Raw genomic sequence first — 18,018 nt, forward strand, 5'->3', positions numbered from 1 at the left:
CCCCTTTCAGCACTGTATTTCTGCACTTGCACTCTCTCTTAGTCTCTAAGTTCTGCCCCCCTCTTGTGAGCTTTGCCTTGGGACCTTAAGTTCCCTATGAACTTGGACACCTGAGGGCTGGCCCTTCCACACTGCACTATGTCTTAATCCGGTAATACATTTAGATGTAAGCACTGCCCGGAGTTCATATCAGACTCTTAGGGAACTTTGACACATCCAAATGGGAGAAAGGCTTTGGAACATGATCTCTTGGAAATGGTTTACTTCATATTTCAGACAGGAAATCTGAATCAGGCTCTCCTTGGTTGTACTTTTTAATTTCTAATGTATTTTCTTTACTTTACTTTATTTTTTGGGCTGTAATAACTTTGTAATGGAAACTCGCGGGGATGGCTAGTGAAAAAGGGAGGGGTAACCATATCTGCAAAAAGGGGTAGATAACCTGCCTATAGGAGTTTCTGAATTTCTGCATTTCCATGTAGATAACCTGCCTATAGGAGTTTCTGAATTTCTCCGTTTCCATGTAGATAACCATGTCTATAGAAATCTTTTATTTCTTCACTTCCATATAGATACCATGTCTATAGGAATCCTACGTTCTCATATATAGATTTTCCTGAATTTCTGCACTCTCATATAAATATCATGTCTATAGGAATCCTGCATCCTCTCATGTAGATATCATGTCCATAATTACTCGAAATCTGAATTCTACATATGCATATATAGAAAATATGCCTATAGGTCTTTCTGAATCTTGCATATCCACTTTTCATTGGGCAAACATGTTTATAGGTCTTAAATAACCAACAGCAATTAGATATCATGTTCATAAAAAATACAACACCTAGATATCATGTTTATAGGATTTTTGCATTTCTCTATGTCTATAAAAGTATTCTAAAGTTGACAAACGCATAGAAAGTATGCATATAGGAGCTTTAATCAAAACTGAATCGCCTCACTCGCTTATGAGTCTAAAACCAGCAATAATAATGCATTACCAGTTGCAGAGCTTATGATCTTTCGCTAAAACTCACCCTCCTTTAATAATTGACAACTTTTCTTAAATCAGTATGTAACCAGCTCATATCTGTGTTTCTGAGATCAGTAGATATCATGCCTATAGGATCTTCGTCTAACACTTAGGCAAGCCATAAGGTGAAAACTTATAAGCTGAATCAGATTTTATGTGCTACAACTAGTAGGCAGGCCTGATTCAGGCTTCTTATCTGAACTATATAATAAATCAGTTTGCCTCAACCTTTTCAGCTTTAATCAGACCCTAAACAGTACATGCAAATCATGCTACATTATGTGCTTTCTTTGGTTTAAAGGAGGTTTGTTTGGCGCTTTTTATTTGTTTATATGTTTCCCTAAACTTGCTATATGTGTTTTGTTTGTCGCCTTAGTATTTTACCTTTTGAAACCACAAGTATGCCTAATACCTCCTCCATTTAGGATTAGTAGCCCCAAGTGCCTCCGAGGATGATAGGATTAGGGCGGGTAATAGCATGCAATAAGTAAACGAGACCATTCCTCGCTTTAATACCTTACGGGGTGGGAAAGGGTAGATATGGATATTATGACCACGCGATAACATCACGTGTAGCCCCTCACTGAGGAGTGATTATTGGATGTTGTGTGGGGTGATCCATATTATCAATAAACCTAGGATCCCCCCTCCTTTTCCTTTGTTTTCTTTGTTTCTTTTAAATTTTTTAAAACCATTTCTTTTTTGGAAATCAACTCTTTTAGTTCCTTCTTCTTACTTTTGTTTATTTGTAACCATTACATGAAAGTTCCCTCTTATATAAAGTCTTTATTTGCCTATGTGTTATTTGCACTTAAGTCACAACAATATTTTGGCCAGGAACCACACTAGTGGATCTTGAGGGGTGCCTAATACCTTCCCCTTGGGATAATTTCAAGCCCTTACCCAATCTCTGGTTACTCAAAACAAACCCTCTTAGTGTCCTAATGCACTTAAATCATTAGGTGGCGACTCTTCAAATCAAACCCAATTCCCAAAAGGAATGAGTTGTCCTCCCAAATGTCATAAACCTGATTTCGTGAGAAAAAGGGGGTGCGACAATCATCATCAAGTCGCCTCCTTATAGCCGGATGCGCCGCTGCATGATCATCAATGGTGCTGACAGGATCAGTAGAAGGGGTGTCAGTCCAGTAGAAACCTACATAAAAATAAAAAGCTCAGAATAGCAAAGTATATAATAAGTCACAACAATTTGAATTGTCGTACCACTATCTCGTTAGGCTCCTGAATGTAATCATCTGTCGCAGCCATGTCAACATCACGTTCAGCCTTAAAAAGGAAATTAACATAGTTATGGAAAATAAAGACAAATTCTAATTCAATACTATGAAAACCATACCTGCGAACGTGATGATGAACCATAACTCAGCAGGCGCCCACTATGTAAATCTCGGGTCGGCCACTCCTCAGCAATAGTAGATGGGCCTGGAAAGTATGTATCCCAATCCACTCCAGTAAGGTGCGTGCCCGTGATCAATAATTAACCTGACGGGGTCACCTGCGAAGTCCCTAGAGTGAGATCTATTCCAAGGCTGTATGACGGTATGTCTGTCTCATGTAAGCCACCCAGCAGATCGGTAACAACATAATCAGCATGGGCCTCAACGCCCCCTTACTGGGGACCACCTCCTCTCCGCCCACTGCCACATTGTCCGGCACCCCCGCCTCGTCGGGCACCACCACCTCGTCGGGAACCTCCACCTCGTCGGGCACCACCACCTCGTGCGACACCAGGGCCTCACTCATACTGCTCTGGCTCCACATAATTAGGCATGTGTGCCAAACGCTGATCCTCCTGGGTTCGCTGCAGTGTCCGGGCAGCCAACTCTACAAATAGACGGCTATAATCCTACAAGGCATCCGCAGGATCGCCGACATAATCCTGCATTTGTAGTCCCATCTGATAGACTGTGTGTAGTTCAATAGCCTGCACAACGTATAAAATATAAACTACATATATTGCACTAAAACACAGTTATATAATGAATAATAATAGAAAACATACCAGGGTCTCGTGTCGCCCGGCGTATGGAACGTACCGACCGCCAGCCTAATGAATAGGGTTCCCGATAAACATTCGGATGACATGCCGGTACTAGGAGATATACCTCTGAAGATCCACCTCCTAGATATGTGTAGGTGGGGGCGGAATCATCTAATCTCGATGGTCCCAAATATGGATCTGCGCCGCTAACCATGCCATAAATGCATCGTCCGCCCTGCAATGATCATCCCTCTGATAATGTTTAGGCTCCCATATAGGCCCCCTCGTTATATACTGTAGGCAGCCAAACTGCTGAAGTACCCGCTCTGAGGCATGATGCTCCACAATATCGAGGCATATGAGTGGGGCAGAAACGCTCCAAATTAATCGGTCAGCCAAGCAACAAGGTGGCAGGGAAGCTATCAAATCATTGTTGTATGGCGTCCAGATGAACTATCAAATAAGAACATGAAACGTGAGTATGCGCAACACTAAGTTAATCTACACCAGGTAAGTTTAGGTACATATTTACCTATGCGCCCTCCAACAGATCCATCACATCCCTGCAGAGGGGGAGATTATGATAAGCATCATACTCTCGTAAAAGTGTACGGCGGAGAACCCACCTCCTAGATAGAGGGAGAAACAGAGGTGCTACAGTAGGAGGTAATTGTGGTCGCGGTGGCTGAAATTGCAAGAACCGCTCCCAGGCCCAAACCTAACATACAAAGTTGACGTAATATTTAAGATAAAGTCTAACTAGGTAGAGTTTGAACTGATGAACACTTTATTTGAATATGTTGTCACCTGTAGAAGCGACATAAAACCACAAACATCTCTCTGAGTTCCCATGCTCGCCCGGCACTCATTTAGCAGCTGAAGATGATGCAAAAATCTAAGGCTGACTAGGTTCCCCGAAGTGTTCGGGAACTAGACCCCTCCAAATAGAAGAAGCAACATCAACCTCGTATACTGGGTGGTATGTACCTCCTCTATATCGTCGGTGATATCGGGGTGGAGTAGCTTCAGGTGCTGTCTAATAGGGGTCAAAGTCAACCGACTAGCACCCGACGATGCAGTCTCGTCCTGTGGCTTGAAACCTGTGAGCTACTGAAACATGTCTAAATAAGCATCACGCGACATAGATTTCATAGCAATAGGCAGTGAAACGGGAATGCCATCAACGGGCAGGCCATATAAAACCTCAATGTCCTGCAGTGTGATGGTAGCCTCGCCAATGGGCAGGTGAAAAGTGTGTGTCTCCAGTCGCTACCGCTCAATCAACACCATGATCAAAGCCCAGTCAACCTATATCCGGCCGATTTCAAGAATCCTATAGAATCTCGTGCCTGGAGGCGATGAACTACACGCTCGTGGAGAACTCTGCGCCTCAGAAAATCCCACAGGTCGTCCACTCTCCTAGTACGGAGAGTCTGGGAAAGTAACTTCCCCTCCCATATATGGGCGGACCTATGATCGCCCTGAAGCACTAATAGCTCATGAGAGTAAGGGTCGGGATGTATAGGCGCGTCCATATCGTCAACTGTAAATTAAACAACATTAAGTGTATGTTTATTATTTAATTGTACAAAGTATATATAACAATTGGGTTTCAGGCTCGATATTTGAGGCCCAATAGCACCAAACTATCATGAATATTTATGTGTGTCAAATTCAATTTTTTGATAATTTTGTGTGTGTTTGTTTTATAATTTAAAGTCTAAATCTTTAATTATTTAATTGTACAAGATATATATAACAATTGGGTTCCAGGCTTGATATTTGAGGCCCAGTAGCACCAAACTATCATGAATATTTATGTGTGTTAAATTCAATTTTTTGATTATTTTGTGTGTGTTTGTTTTATAATTTAAAGTCTAAATTTTAAAATATTTAATTGTACAAAGTATATATAACAATTGGGTTCCAGACTTGATATTTGAGGCCCAGTAGCACCAAACTATCATGAATATTTATGTGTGTCAAATTCAATTGTTTGATAATTTTGTGTGTTTGTTTTATAATTTAAATTCTAAATTTTAATTATTTAATTGTACAAAGTATATATAACAATTGGGTTTCATGCTCGATATTTGAGGCCCAGTAGCACCAAACTATCATGAATATTTATGTGTGTCAAATTCAATTTTTTGATAATTTTGTGTGTGTTTGTTTTATAATTTAAATTCTAAATTTTTAATTATTTAATTGTACAAATTATATATAACAATTGGGTTCCAGACTCGATATTTGAGGCCCAGTAGCACCAAACTATAATAAGTTCGGATAAATATAATATACTAGTTTCACAAATAAAACACAAAATGACATGGAAACACATTCAATAGGCAGTGATATACATTATTATACAAGTTTGGACATAAAATAAATCGAGATACCTCGATGTAGTGAGTGTTTTGTCTGAAAATTTGAAGACGAAGGAGTTAAACCATAATAATACAATGCTCTACTACGATGTGGGACCTACGTTCTTAACCTTTTGTGTGACGGGAGGGGCCCACATTTTTTTTTTAAGAACGGGCAGTGGGGGGGACCAGAAGCAGTGGGATTTTAAAAAAAAATGGGGGAAAGGGTTCTAGTCAGGGAACAAGATGAAGGGCAGTATTTAAATGGGGGTATTTCGTATGAAAAGAAAACGCTATATATAGCATACAATAACAAGACACTATATATGGTAGTCAAATCGTCAGGACATATAGCGTGCAATTACAACACGCTATACCTTAAAGGCAAAAGTTACCGTTAAGGTATAGCGTGTTGTAATTGCACGCTATATATAGATATGCTTTTTTTAACACCTATTAAGATAATTTGAGTCAAAAAAACAATATTTAGGTTCCGGACTCAAAGTTGCTACCCATAACCTAAGGATCAAGAATATATGATTTTCACTTTATTCTATAACAAATTTCGTGGTAAAATCTCTTTTTTATCAAAACCATAGGTTTTTACTCTAATACCATGATTTTCACTAACTTTTGTGTGTTAATCTACCCAAAACTCAAGTATTAAACTCACATTAAGTAGAAATAACTTACCTCACAATGCTAGGTTGAAATCCCCTCTTTAAAAGCTCCCAAATCGCCCAAGTGTAGAAGTGAAATGAAATAAATGGCCTAAGTCCCGTTCTTAAAAGCTGGACACAACCCTCTAATGTCGCATTTGCGACACAGTGTCGCAAATGCGACAAAAGCCTCGCAAATGCGAAGCCTAGGCCTCTACTATTGTGGTCGCAAATGCGACCCAAGAGTCACAAATGCGACTTCTGCTGGGATCTCAAATGCAACGGAATTATCGCAAATGCAAACTCTGCATGGGTCGGGCTCCTTTGAAATTGCGAATACCTCCTCGCAAATGCGAGGTTCACATTTACGAACAAATCTCTTGCATTTGCAAGATCTGCTGTAGCAGCCAGGAACACCAAAAATCTGGTGTGTTTTCAACTCCTTCCCTACGCGGAAACTCAGCTGAGCCCTCGGGGCTCCATTCCAAATACGCCCACAAGTCTAACAACATCATACCAACTTGTTCGTGCGATCAAATCGCCAAAATAACATCTAAAACTACGGATTTAGCACTAAAATGCATGAAATCCTTAAGAATATTTAAAATTCCTATTTTTACAATCGGACGTCCAAATCACGTCAAGTCAGTCCCATTTCTTGACAAATTTCACAAACATGACTTAAATATTATATTGGACCTGTAATGGGCACAAAAATTCATTACTCGAGCTAGGGACCTCGGAATTCGATTTCTGGTATACGCCCAAGTCCCATATTTTACTACGGACCGTCCAAGACCGTCAAAACACAAGTCCGGGTCCGTTTACTAAAAATGTTGACCGAAGTCAAACTTGGGTTTTTAAGCCAACCTTAAGGAACCAAGTGTTCGGATTTCAACCCAAACTCTTCCAAATCCCGAACCAACCATCCTCGCAAGTCATAAGTCAAATAAAGCAAGTACAGGAAGTCTTATTTAGGGGAACAGGGTCCTAGAAAGTAAAATGACCAGTCGGGCCGTTATACTCTCCACCTCTTAAGCAAATGTTCGTCCTCGAACGGATTTAGATTCATACATGAAGTGTCGAATAGGCATGGATATCTGCTCTGCATGTCCTCATCAGACTCCCAGGTCGCCTCCTCGACTAGTTGGCCCCTCCACTGGACCTTTACCGCAGAATTCCTCTTGGATCTCAACTGGCAATCCTGTCTATCAATAATGGCAACTAGCTCTTCCTCACAACCCAAACTCCCATACAGCTGAATAGTACTGAAGTCTAACACATGGGACAAGTCGGTGTGATACCTCCGAAGCATAGATATGTGAAAAACTGGATGAACTCCCAATAAGCTGGGAGGTAAAGCAAGCTCATAAGCAACCTCCCCAACTCGCCTCAACACCTCAAATGGGCCAATAAACCTTGGGCTCAACTTTCCCTTCTTCCCGAATCTCATGATATCTTTCATCGGCAAAACTTTCAAGAGAACCTTCTCACCAACCATGAATGATACATTGTGCGCCTTCTGATCCGCGTTACTCTTCTGTCTGGACTGAGCTGTGCAGAACCTTTCTTGAATCAAATTCACTCTTTCTAAGGCATCTTTCACCAAATCTGTGCCATACAACTTAGCCTTACCGGGGTCAAACCACCCGATAGGAGAATGACATCGCCAACCATATAAAGCCACAAATGGAGCCATCTCGATACTGGACTGATAATTGTTGTTGTAAGCAAACTCGGCCAAAGGCAAGAACTAATCCCACTGTCCTCCAACGTCAATCACACATGCTCTAAGCATGTCCTCCAAAATCTGAACTATCCGCTCCAATTGTCCGTCAGTCTGAGGATGGAATGCTGTATTGAGCTCCACACGGGTCCCCAACTCACTATGAACAACTCTCCAAAAATGTGAAGTGAACTGAGGGCCTCTATTCGATATGATGGAAATAGGAACACCATGCAACCGGACTATCTCCCGAATGTAGATCTGCACCAACCTCTCTGACGTATAAGTAGTCATCACTGGAATAAAGTGTGTCGACTTGGTCAACCTGACGACAATGACCCAAACTGCATCAAACTTCCGCAATGTCCGCTGCAACCCAACTATAAAGTCCATAGTAATGCGCTCCCACTTCCACTATGGTATATGAATCTGTTGTAGTAGGTCGCCTGGCCTCTGGTGCTTATACTTAACCTGCTGGCAATTCAAACACCTAGCTGCATACTCAACTATGTCCTTCTTTATCCACCGCCACCAATAATGTTGCCTTAAGTATACATCTTTGTAGCACCTGAATGAATAGAATATTGTGAACTGTGTGCCTCCTCCAGAATCCTCTCTCTCAAGTCATCGACATTAGGAACACATAGGCGACCCTGGAGTCGCAGAACACCATCCTTGCCCATAGAAACCTCCTTGGCACTACCCTATAGAACCGTCTCTCTGAAAACTGCCAAATGCGGATCATCGAACTGTCAGGCCTTGATCTGCCCCAACAATGAAGACTGAGAAACAACACACGCAAGGACTCAGTTGGGCTCTGAAATGTCCAACCTCACCAGTCTGTTAGCCAAGGACTGAATGTCCAAAGCTAGTGGCCTCTCCTCTGCTGAAATGAATGCCAAGCCACCCATACTCTTTGTTTTCCTACTCAAGGCATCTGCAACCACATTTGCCTTACCCTAATGATAAATAATGGTGATATAATAATCTTTTAGTAACTCAAGCCACCTACGCTGCCTCAAATTAAGATCCCTCTATTTGAACAAGTGCTGCAAACTGTGATGATCAGTGTAACCTCACATGATACCCCATAAAGATAATGCCTCCATATCTTAAGAGCATGAAAAATCGTTGCTAACTCCAAGTCGTGCACAGGGTAATTCTTCTTATGAATCTTCAGCTGACGAGAAGCATATGCAATAATTCGTCCCTCCTACATCAATACATATCCCAAGCCAATGCGTGAAGCATCAAAATATACAATATACATCCCCGAACTGGAAGGCAATACTAGAACCGGTGATGTAGTCAACGCTGTCTTGAGCTTTTGAATGCTCGTCTCACAATCATCGGACCAACGAAAAGGAGTACCCTTCTGGGTCAATCTAGTCAGAGGTGATGCAATAGATGAAAAGCCCTACACGAATCGACGGTAATAACCTGCTAACCCCAGGAAACTCCTGATCTCGGTCACTAAAGTAGGACGTGGCCAACTCTAAACTACCTCAATCTTCTTGGGATCCACCTTAATACCCTCTCCTGACACAATATGCCCCAAGAATGCCATTTACTCTAGCCAAAACGCACACTTGGAGAACTTAGCATATAGTTTCTGCTCTCGCAAGGTCTGAAGCACTACTCTCAAATGCTGCTCGTGCTCCCCATGCTACGTAAGTATATCAAGATGTCGTTAATGAAGATGATAACAAAGGAATTAATATAAGGCCTGAACACCCAGTTCATCAAGCCCATAAACGTCGTTGGGCCATTAGTCAAGCCAAAGTACATTACCAGAAAATTATAATAACCATATCTAGTATGGAAAGTAGTCTTCAGAACATCTGAGTCCTGAATCTTCAACCGATGGTACCCTGATCTCAAGTCGATCTTAGAGAACACCCTAGCATCATGCAACTGGTTGAACAAATCATCAATGCGCGGTAATGGGTACTTGTTCTTGATGGTAGCCTTGTTCAACTGGCAGCAATCAATGCACACCGCATGGTCCCATCCTTATTCTTTACAAATAACACTGGTGCACCCCAAGGTAACACACTTGGTATAACAAAGCCCTTTGCTAACAGCTCCTCAAGCTGATCCTTCAACTCTTTCAGAGCCATACGATATGGTGGAATAGATATAGGCTGGGTACCTGGAGCCAAGTCAATGCAGAAATCAACATCACGATCCGGTGGCATGCTAGGAAGGTCAGAGGGAAATACATCGACGAACTCCCAGACTACTAGTACTGAATCAATCGTCGGAGATTTTGCGGTGGTGTCCCGAACATTGGCCAGATAATCCAAACAACCCTTCTTGATCATATGTCGAGCCTTCAGAAAAGAGATCACCCGACTAGATGTACTAAGTGAGGAACACTTCTACTCTAACCTTGGCAACTCTAGCATAACTAAAATAACAATCTTGGCATGGCAATCCAGGACACCGCGGTATGGGGATAACCAATCCATGCGTAAGATGACCTCAAAGTCGGTCATATCAAGCAACGAGAGATCTGTTCTAGTCTCAAAACCATAGAATGTGACCACACAGGACCGGTAGATCCAATCCGCAACCACAGAATCGCCAATAGGAGTGGACACATACACAGGAGTACCCAAGGACTCACGAGGAATATCCAGGAAATGGGAAAACAGAGATGGCACATAAGAATAGGTAGACCCTGGATCAAATAGCACTGAAGCATCCATACCGCAAACGAAAATAATACCTGTGATAATGGCATCTAAGGCCAATTCATCTGGTCTGGCCGAAAAAGCATAGAATCTGGCTGGCCTCCACCTGACTGAGCAGTAGTTGGCTGACCTCTCACTGTTTGGCCTCCACCTCTAGGATGGCCCCTACCAATCTGTCCCCTGCCTCTAGGAGGCTGGGCAACTGGTGTTATAATCATGGGCTGCTGACTCTATTGTACTACCTTGCCCCGAAGCTTGGGGAAGTATCTCCTCATATGACCAAGGTCTCCGCACTCAAAACAACCCCATGGTGCGGTGACCTACTACCTTGAGGTCTGACCCTGATGGCCTGTACACCCCACTGCCTCTCAGACGGTAGCCCTCAATCATCCGAGCAATCTCCACCACTAGCTAATAGGGAGTTCCTATCTCCACCTCTTAGGCCATGTTGGCCCTAATGCCATAATAGAACCCTGCAACAAACCTTCACACCCTCTCTGCGTTAGTAGAAAGTATCATCAATGCATGGTAGGATAACTCAAAAAACCTTGCCTCATAGTTGGTCACTAACATCTAACCCTGCTCAAGTTGCTCAAACTGATACTGCAACTCTTCCCTTTCAGAGGGTGGAATATACCTGTCCAGGAATAGCTGTGTGAACTGACCCCAAGTGACGGGAGGAGAACCTGTTGGCCTTCCAAGAACATAAGACTGCCACCATCTACGGGCCCTGCCCTCTAGCTAGAAAGTAGTGAAGTCAACCCCATGAGACTCCAATATCCTCATGTTGTGCAGTCTGTCCTTGCATGTATCAATGAAATCCTGGGCATCCTCATGATGCTCACCCCCGAAGATAGGAGGGTGTAGCCTAGTCCATTTGTCCAATAACTTCTGCGGATCACCATCTGCAGCTGGTCTGGGCTTGGGTACCACTGCAGTAACTGGCTAAGCCCCATCCACGGGTAGTGCACTCGGAGTATAATATTGCATAACTAGGAGCCTGAGCAGTAGGGGTCTATGCTCCCCTCCCACCCGGGATGTAAATGGATCCACTGGAAATAAACCAGCCTGAGTCATAGTGTCTATGAACCGCAACATGCGGCTCAGGCCTCTTGGAAACCCGGTGTTGTCATGAAGTCTGCCGGGGTAGGCTCAACTGCGGGCACATAGCCATGCTTTATAATGATAGGATCCCCCGTAGGATCCGCCAGTGGTGCTACTATGACAACTCTGGGATGCCCTAATCCCCTACCTCAGGCCGGTGCCCTCCCCCAGCCTCTACCTCAGCCTCTAGCAATAGGGGGAGCAGCTCCTCCCGGGTCTGGAACATCTGCCGTGCGCTTCCTCCCATCTGTGAGAGAATAGAATAAGGAAATTTAGTACATCATCCACTGCAGGATAGGAGATGAATAAAGAGTAGTTTCCTAACACCCTATAGCCTCTCGAAGATAAATACAGATGTCTCCGTACCGATCCGCAAGACTCTATTAGGTTCGCCTATGACTTGTGAGACCTACGTGAACCTAGTGCTCTGATACCATGTTGTCACGACCTAAATTCCATTATAGGTCATGATGGCGCCTAACATCTTTGTCAGGCAAGCCAATCCTAATCAACTAGTGAGTCCTAATTATTTTACCAACACACCCAAATATTTTTCTTAATAGTTAAGCTTTTAACAGTCGATAATCAATAAGTTTGTAATGACATAAATACATCCCAAAACAATAGTCTACAGTGTGTGCCAGGAACTAGTGTCACAAGTACTAGGGCATCTAGTAGAATGTACAAAGATATCATTATCCTACTGCCTGAAATAGAATAGACAATACATAATAACAACAAAAGAAGAGAACTCCGGTATGCTGCAGAACGGCTCAGAAGGGGACAGCTCACCGTGAGATCTTGATCAAGAATCAGGAAAGCGCGCCGGAGGGGTAACTAGATGCACCTACTTCAGATCCTGTACAATTAAGTACAGAAGCATAGTATGAGTACATAAACAATATGTACCTAGCAAGTATCCAGTATAACCTCGAAGAAGTAGTGACGAGCGACTTCACACTTACTAAGGTCAATATCAATAATAATATATAAGGCTTACATTAAGCATGTTTAGCATGAGTATAACAACAATCTCAGAATTTAGGAGAAAAACAATATATCAATTTCAGTCATGTCGTATAATAATTTGCACTTCAAAGCATTTAAATAGAGTAAATCATAGATTTATTTCCACATAAATATCATGTGCACATTATGTCGAGGTCGTACGGTCCGATCCAACATAATAATAATTGTGCACTGCCAGAGGGTCGAATGGCGCGAACCATAGATGCATCGATTTCTACCGAGGCAATCGGTCCGATCCACAAATAGCAATTATTATCAAGAAGGCACATAAAGGCGCATTTATAGTCAAATAATCTCATACAAGTTCTCAAGTAAGTGCATACATTCATTTATATTTAATTTCAATATCTAACATGTCCTAAGTGATCTCATTAGCAAGTAAGAACATAAGTATTTGCAAGTATGGCATGATACGAGTCCTAAACTACCCGGATAATTGGCATTTTAGAAGCTACGCACGGACTCTCGTCACCACGTACGTACCAGCCGCCACAGACAATCACATACATTTATTAGATTCACCTAGGGGTTTATTTCCCTCTTATGAGGTTAGACAGGAGACTCACCTCGCTCTAAAGCTTACTTCCAATATCAAGAACGTGCTCAAATCCTTAATTTGGAGCCGATCGATCTCAAAACTAATTAAACGGGGTAAGAACTAGTCAATACAAGCTCAAGAGTTCATATTCTAACTATTAAAGTAATTTTCTAACCCTAAATACAAGTTTCCTAAAATCCATCCCCGGGCCCATGTGCCTGGATTCCGGACATCTTTTAGGGAAGTTGCTACCCATAATCTAAGGATCAAGAATATATGATTTTTACTTCATTCCATAATAAATTTCGTGGTAAAATCATGTTTTTATCAAAACCCTAGGTTTTTGTTCTAATCCCATGATTTTCACTAATTTTTGTGTGTTAATCTACCCAAAATCCAAGTATTAAACTCACATTAAAGAGAAATAACTTACCTCACAATGCTAGGTTGAAATCCCCTCTTTGAAATCTCCCAAATCGCCAAAGTGTAGAAGTAAAATGAAATAAATGGCCTAGCTCCCGTTTTTAAAAGCTGGACACAGCCCTCTGATGTCGCATTTGCCACACCCGGGTCGCAAATGCGACAAAAGCCTCGCAAATGCGAAGCCTTGGCCTCTACTGTTGTGGTCGCAAATGCGACCCATGAGTCGCAAATGCAACTTCTGCTGGGATCGCGAATGCAGCAGAATTATTGCAAATGTGAACTCTGCCTGGGTCGGGCTCCTTCGCAATTGCAAAGCGCTCCTCGCAAATTCGAGGTTCGCATTTGCGAGATCTGCGGCAGCAGCCAGGAACACCAGAAATCTGGTGTGTTTTCAACTCCTTCCCCGCGTCCGAAACTCACCTGAGCCCTCGGGGCTCCACACCAAATACTCCCACAAGTCTAAGAACATCGTACCAACTTGCTGCGATCAAATCGTCAAAATAACATCTAAAACTACAGATTTAGCACTAAAATGCATGAAATCCTTAAGAACATTTGAAATTCCTATTTTTACAACCGGACGTCCGAATCATGTCAAGCCAGTCCCGTTTCTTGCCAAATTTCAAAGACATGACTTAAATATTATATTGGACCTGTAATGGGCTCCGGAACGAACATACAGGCCCGATACCAACATGATCAAACATTATTCAATTTCTTTAAGTCCTTAGATTTTCGGTTTAACAATTTTTAACAAAAATTCATTACTCGGGCTAGGGACCTCGGAATTCAATTCCGGGCATACGCCCAAGTCCCATATTTTACTACGGACCATCTGGACCGTCAAAACACAAGTCCGGGTCTGTTTACTAAAAATATTGACTGAAGTCAAACTTGGCCTTTTAAGCCAACCTTAAGGAACCAAGTGTTCCGATTTCAACCCAAACTCTTCCAAATCTCGAACCAACCATCCTCGCAAGTCATAAGTCAGTTAAAGCAAGTACTGGAAGTCTTATTTAGGGGAACGGGGTCCTAGAAGCAAAACGACCAGTTGGGTCGTTACACGTACACAATCAAGGAATGCGACAATTAATACAAAGCAACAAGATAAGCCAAATATATGACACTTAAAGTGTACAAGTAAGACAATTAAGACAAGTAACAATTAATCATGGAATCATAGAAGAAGTGAACAATACATGAGTAATTAATGACAAGTAACAAGTTACGGCATAGAAAGCAATTAAATCATGTAACAGTTAAGACATGAAATAAGATAATTAAGGAAATACAGAAAGCATGCAAACAATTATTTTGACAGCGTATATACACTCGTCACCTCGTATACACTCCGTTACACACATAATTCTCAAAACATATAGCTCAAGGGTTCCTAATTCCCTCAAATCAAGATTAGACCCAACACTTACCTCGTTCCGCAAGCAAATCAAAGCTCAAACGGGTCATTTCCTCTGAAATTTGCCTCCAAACCAATTGAATCTAACCAAAATCGATTTCATATCTAGAGAAATCAATTATAATACAGAAAGCTAAGATCTTTACACTTACCCAAAGAGTCAACAAAAGTCAATCACGGGCCTACTTGGTCAAACCCCGAGATTCGGACCAAAACTCAATTACTCATTCACTCCCGAGCCCGATTATATGATTAGTTTAGAAATACGACCTCAATTTGAGGTCTAAATCTCATTTTTACAAACCCCCTCCCCAATTCTACCCAAATCCCTAATTTTCTACCATGAAAGAGCATAAATTAAGGTTAGAAATCAATGCGTGTTGATGAAATGAAAGAAAACGAGTTAAACTATACTAACCTACGAAATGTGGATGAAATTCTTCTTCAAAATCGCCTCTAAGCCGAGCTCTAATGTGAAGATGGTGAAAAATTGGTGAAATCCCGATTTTTAGAAGTTTTAAAGTTTAGGCGTCAGGTGTTCTTCGCATTCGCGAATAGCATTGGCCAAAAGGCCATGGCGATTGCGGTCAACTCTTTGCGTTCGTCAAGGCTTAGCCCTCTCGCCTTCATGTTCGCGAAGGCTTAGCCCCCTCGCCTTCATGTTCGTGAGCCAATGCCCGTGTTCGCGTAGAGTCACCTGCCCAGATCCCCCAGAACCACACAATGCTTCGCATTCGCAGAGGAACAGTCGCACTCGCCCAGGGCAAGCCCTCCTCCATTTCGCGTTCGCGACTAGTACCTCGTGTTCGCGACCAGTACCTCGAATTCGTGAAGAGTAACTCCGCCTCAGTGCCAATTCCCCTGCGTGATCACAAGAGTAGCTTCGCGACTGCGAAGCAAAAAATCCAGGCATCAGATATCAGCAAAAACAGCATTCTTCTAAGCTCAAGATCACTCTATAGCTTATTCGAAACTCACCCGAGCTCCTCGGGATCCAAATCAATCATACATACAAGTGTAATAACACAATACGAACTCGCTCGCACGATCAAAGCACTAAAATAACACCTAAAACTATAAATTGTACATCAAAATGAATGATATTTTCAAAAAAAAAAAACTCAAGAACATGCAAATTTACAACCCGATGTCAGTATCATGTCAAATCAACTTCGTTTTGCACCACATTTTGCAGACAAGTCATAAATAGTGAAATGAACCATATACCAAGTTCTGGAATCGAAATTCGAATCCGGTAGAAACAAAATCAACCTACGGTCAAACTTCGGAATTCTTTTAGCCTTCAATTTACTAGTTTTTAACAATTACGTTAAATCAAGTTAGGGATTTTCAAATTCGATTATGGGCATACGCCCAAGTTTCAAATCACAATACGGCCACTGGGACCGTCAAAATACTGATCCGGAGCTGTTACACAAAAAATTGACCGTAGTCCATTCAATTTATTTTTAAGGCTAAATTTCACATATTCATCAATTTTTCACATAAAAAGTTTTCGAAAAAACACACAGATTGCGCATGCAAATTTTGAAAGGCTAAACGGAGCTATTCGAGGTCTCCAAACACAGATGCCCACGATATATATTGAAGTACTATTCTTGTCCATGTAGAATTGGTAAAAGGATTAGCTTGATGAGTTCTTGCAGTGTTTTGTGTCAAGATATTCAATTACAGATTTTTAATAGTGCATTAGTAGGAGTTTTATAATATAATTATCAAGTATATAAATTTATAATTAAATTAGGGTCAGAGGCACTTTAAAGTGGTCTTATGCAAATAGAATTAACATGGATATGGAACTTCTAGAACTGGCAGGACATAATGCTTAAAATAGTTAAAAATGGAGTTAAACTTGGGTTGTTATAAGAAATGGCGATAATGCTAGAAAAGAGTAGGATGAAGCAGGATACCAAGAGTGGACTCCTTGGGTTATCATGGATCATGACTTTCTATTTTTTTTTTTGAAATGCGTCCTATTTATTTTTTGAGGGAGAGAGTAGGAAAAATAACCAAGTTATTTTAAATTTTTTGATAATTTGTATTTATATTGCTAATAGACCGAGGTCTCAAAGGAGTATTTGACTATGCTTACTATGAGATGTTGGTTTTTGTCATTTTATTCTCTCACTAAACTACTTTTTAATGATGATATTAGGTACTTGGTGTTGTTTAATTTGTATATGCTTCCACACTATCGTTAGTATTTTCAGGGAAGTTCATTAATTTGTTCTAAATCACCCTTTTAAGCCTATTTAGTTGGTTACTTCCTGACTGTTCATTCCAAATCTTCATGAGCATCTTTTGATTTTAAACATATTTCAATTGAAGGAATTATATCTTATTTTTCTTATCATTTGAGTTACATTTATCTATGTTGTATGCACAATAATTTTTAATTTTACATACCTTTTAGTGATTATTGCGGGATAATTATGTGCAACGCACGTATATTAAAATTAGTATTCGTTATATATGAACTAGTTTATGAAACCACAGGACCATAAACATTGAGGACTGAGGTCCATGATGAATGTTACCCAACTAATGGGCCTACCTTTTACCATTTCCAACATATGGGCTTGATGAGGATTCATGGCTCCTAAATTTAAATGAGAAATTTCCATAAAACACTATCTTTTAGTAGTAATTAGTCATCTATAGATATCATTTGCTATATTACGTTTTATAGATATCTTTTACGTCGTTATAAGATGTATTTGATATATTTAACCTAATGTATTCATGAATACAGTAGCAAAAATAGGCGTGAATCAGGGAAATCCAGCTAATCTTCAGAGGTATTCAATTATATTTACGAGTTGTATTCATAAATACAGTAACGTATTTTGCGTAAAATATGAACTTTTCAACTGGTTTAAAATGGAAAGGAAATTAATTTACCTGATATTCTCCTAATATAACTCAACTAACACAAACTATTGCACCATAAATCTGTATTCCTCCATTCACGAAAGTTTTTCAATCGGAAAAAATAACCTAA

At 41.1% G+C, this 18,018-nt stretch overlaps 1 protein-coding gene across 1 annotated transcript; it reads right to left on the reverse strand.

Annotated features, from left to right (window-relative positions):
* Nucleotides 1–2,114: 2,114 nt before the first annotated feature.
* Nucleotides 2,115–7,762, reverse strand: LOC138891330 (uncharacterized). The gene is made up of 4 exons (XM_070174731.1): nucleotides 7,482–7,762; nucleotides 7,235–7,367; nucleotides 2,261–2,323; nucleotides 2,115–2,192 (listed from the first exon to the last, which is right to left on the reverse strand). Exons 1-4 carry the CDS (start codon nucleotides 7,760–7,762, stop codon nucleotides 2,115–2,117), a joined length of 555 nt encoding a protein of 184 aa, XP_070030832.1.
* Nucleotides 7,763–18,018: the final 10,256 nt, after the last annotated feature.

The sequence above is a fragment of the Nicotiana sylvestris genome, chromosome 1 (genome assembly GCF_000393655.2).
Source record: "Nicotiana sylvestris chromosome 1, ASM39365v2, whole genome shotgun sequence".
Taxonomy (NCBI): domain Eukaryota; kingdom Viridiplantae; phylum Streptophyta; class Magnoliopsida; order Solanales; family Solanaceae; genus Nicotiana; species Nicotiana sylvestris.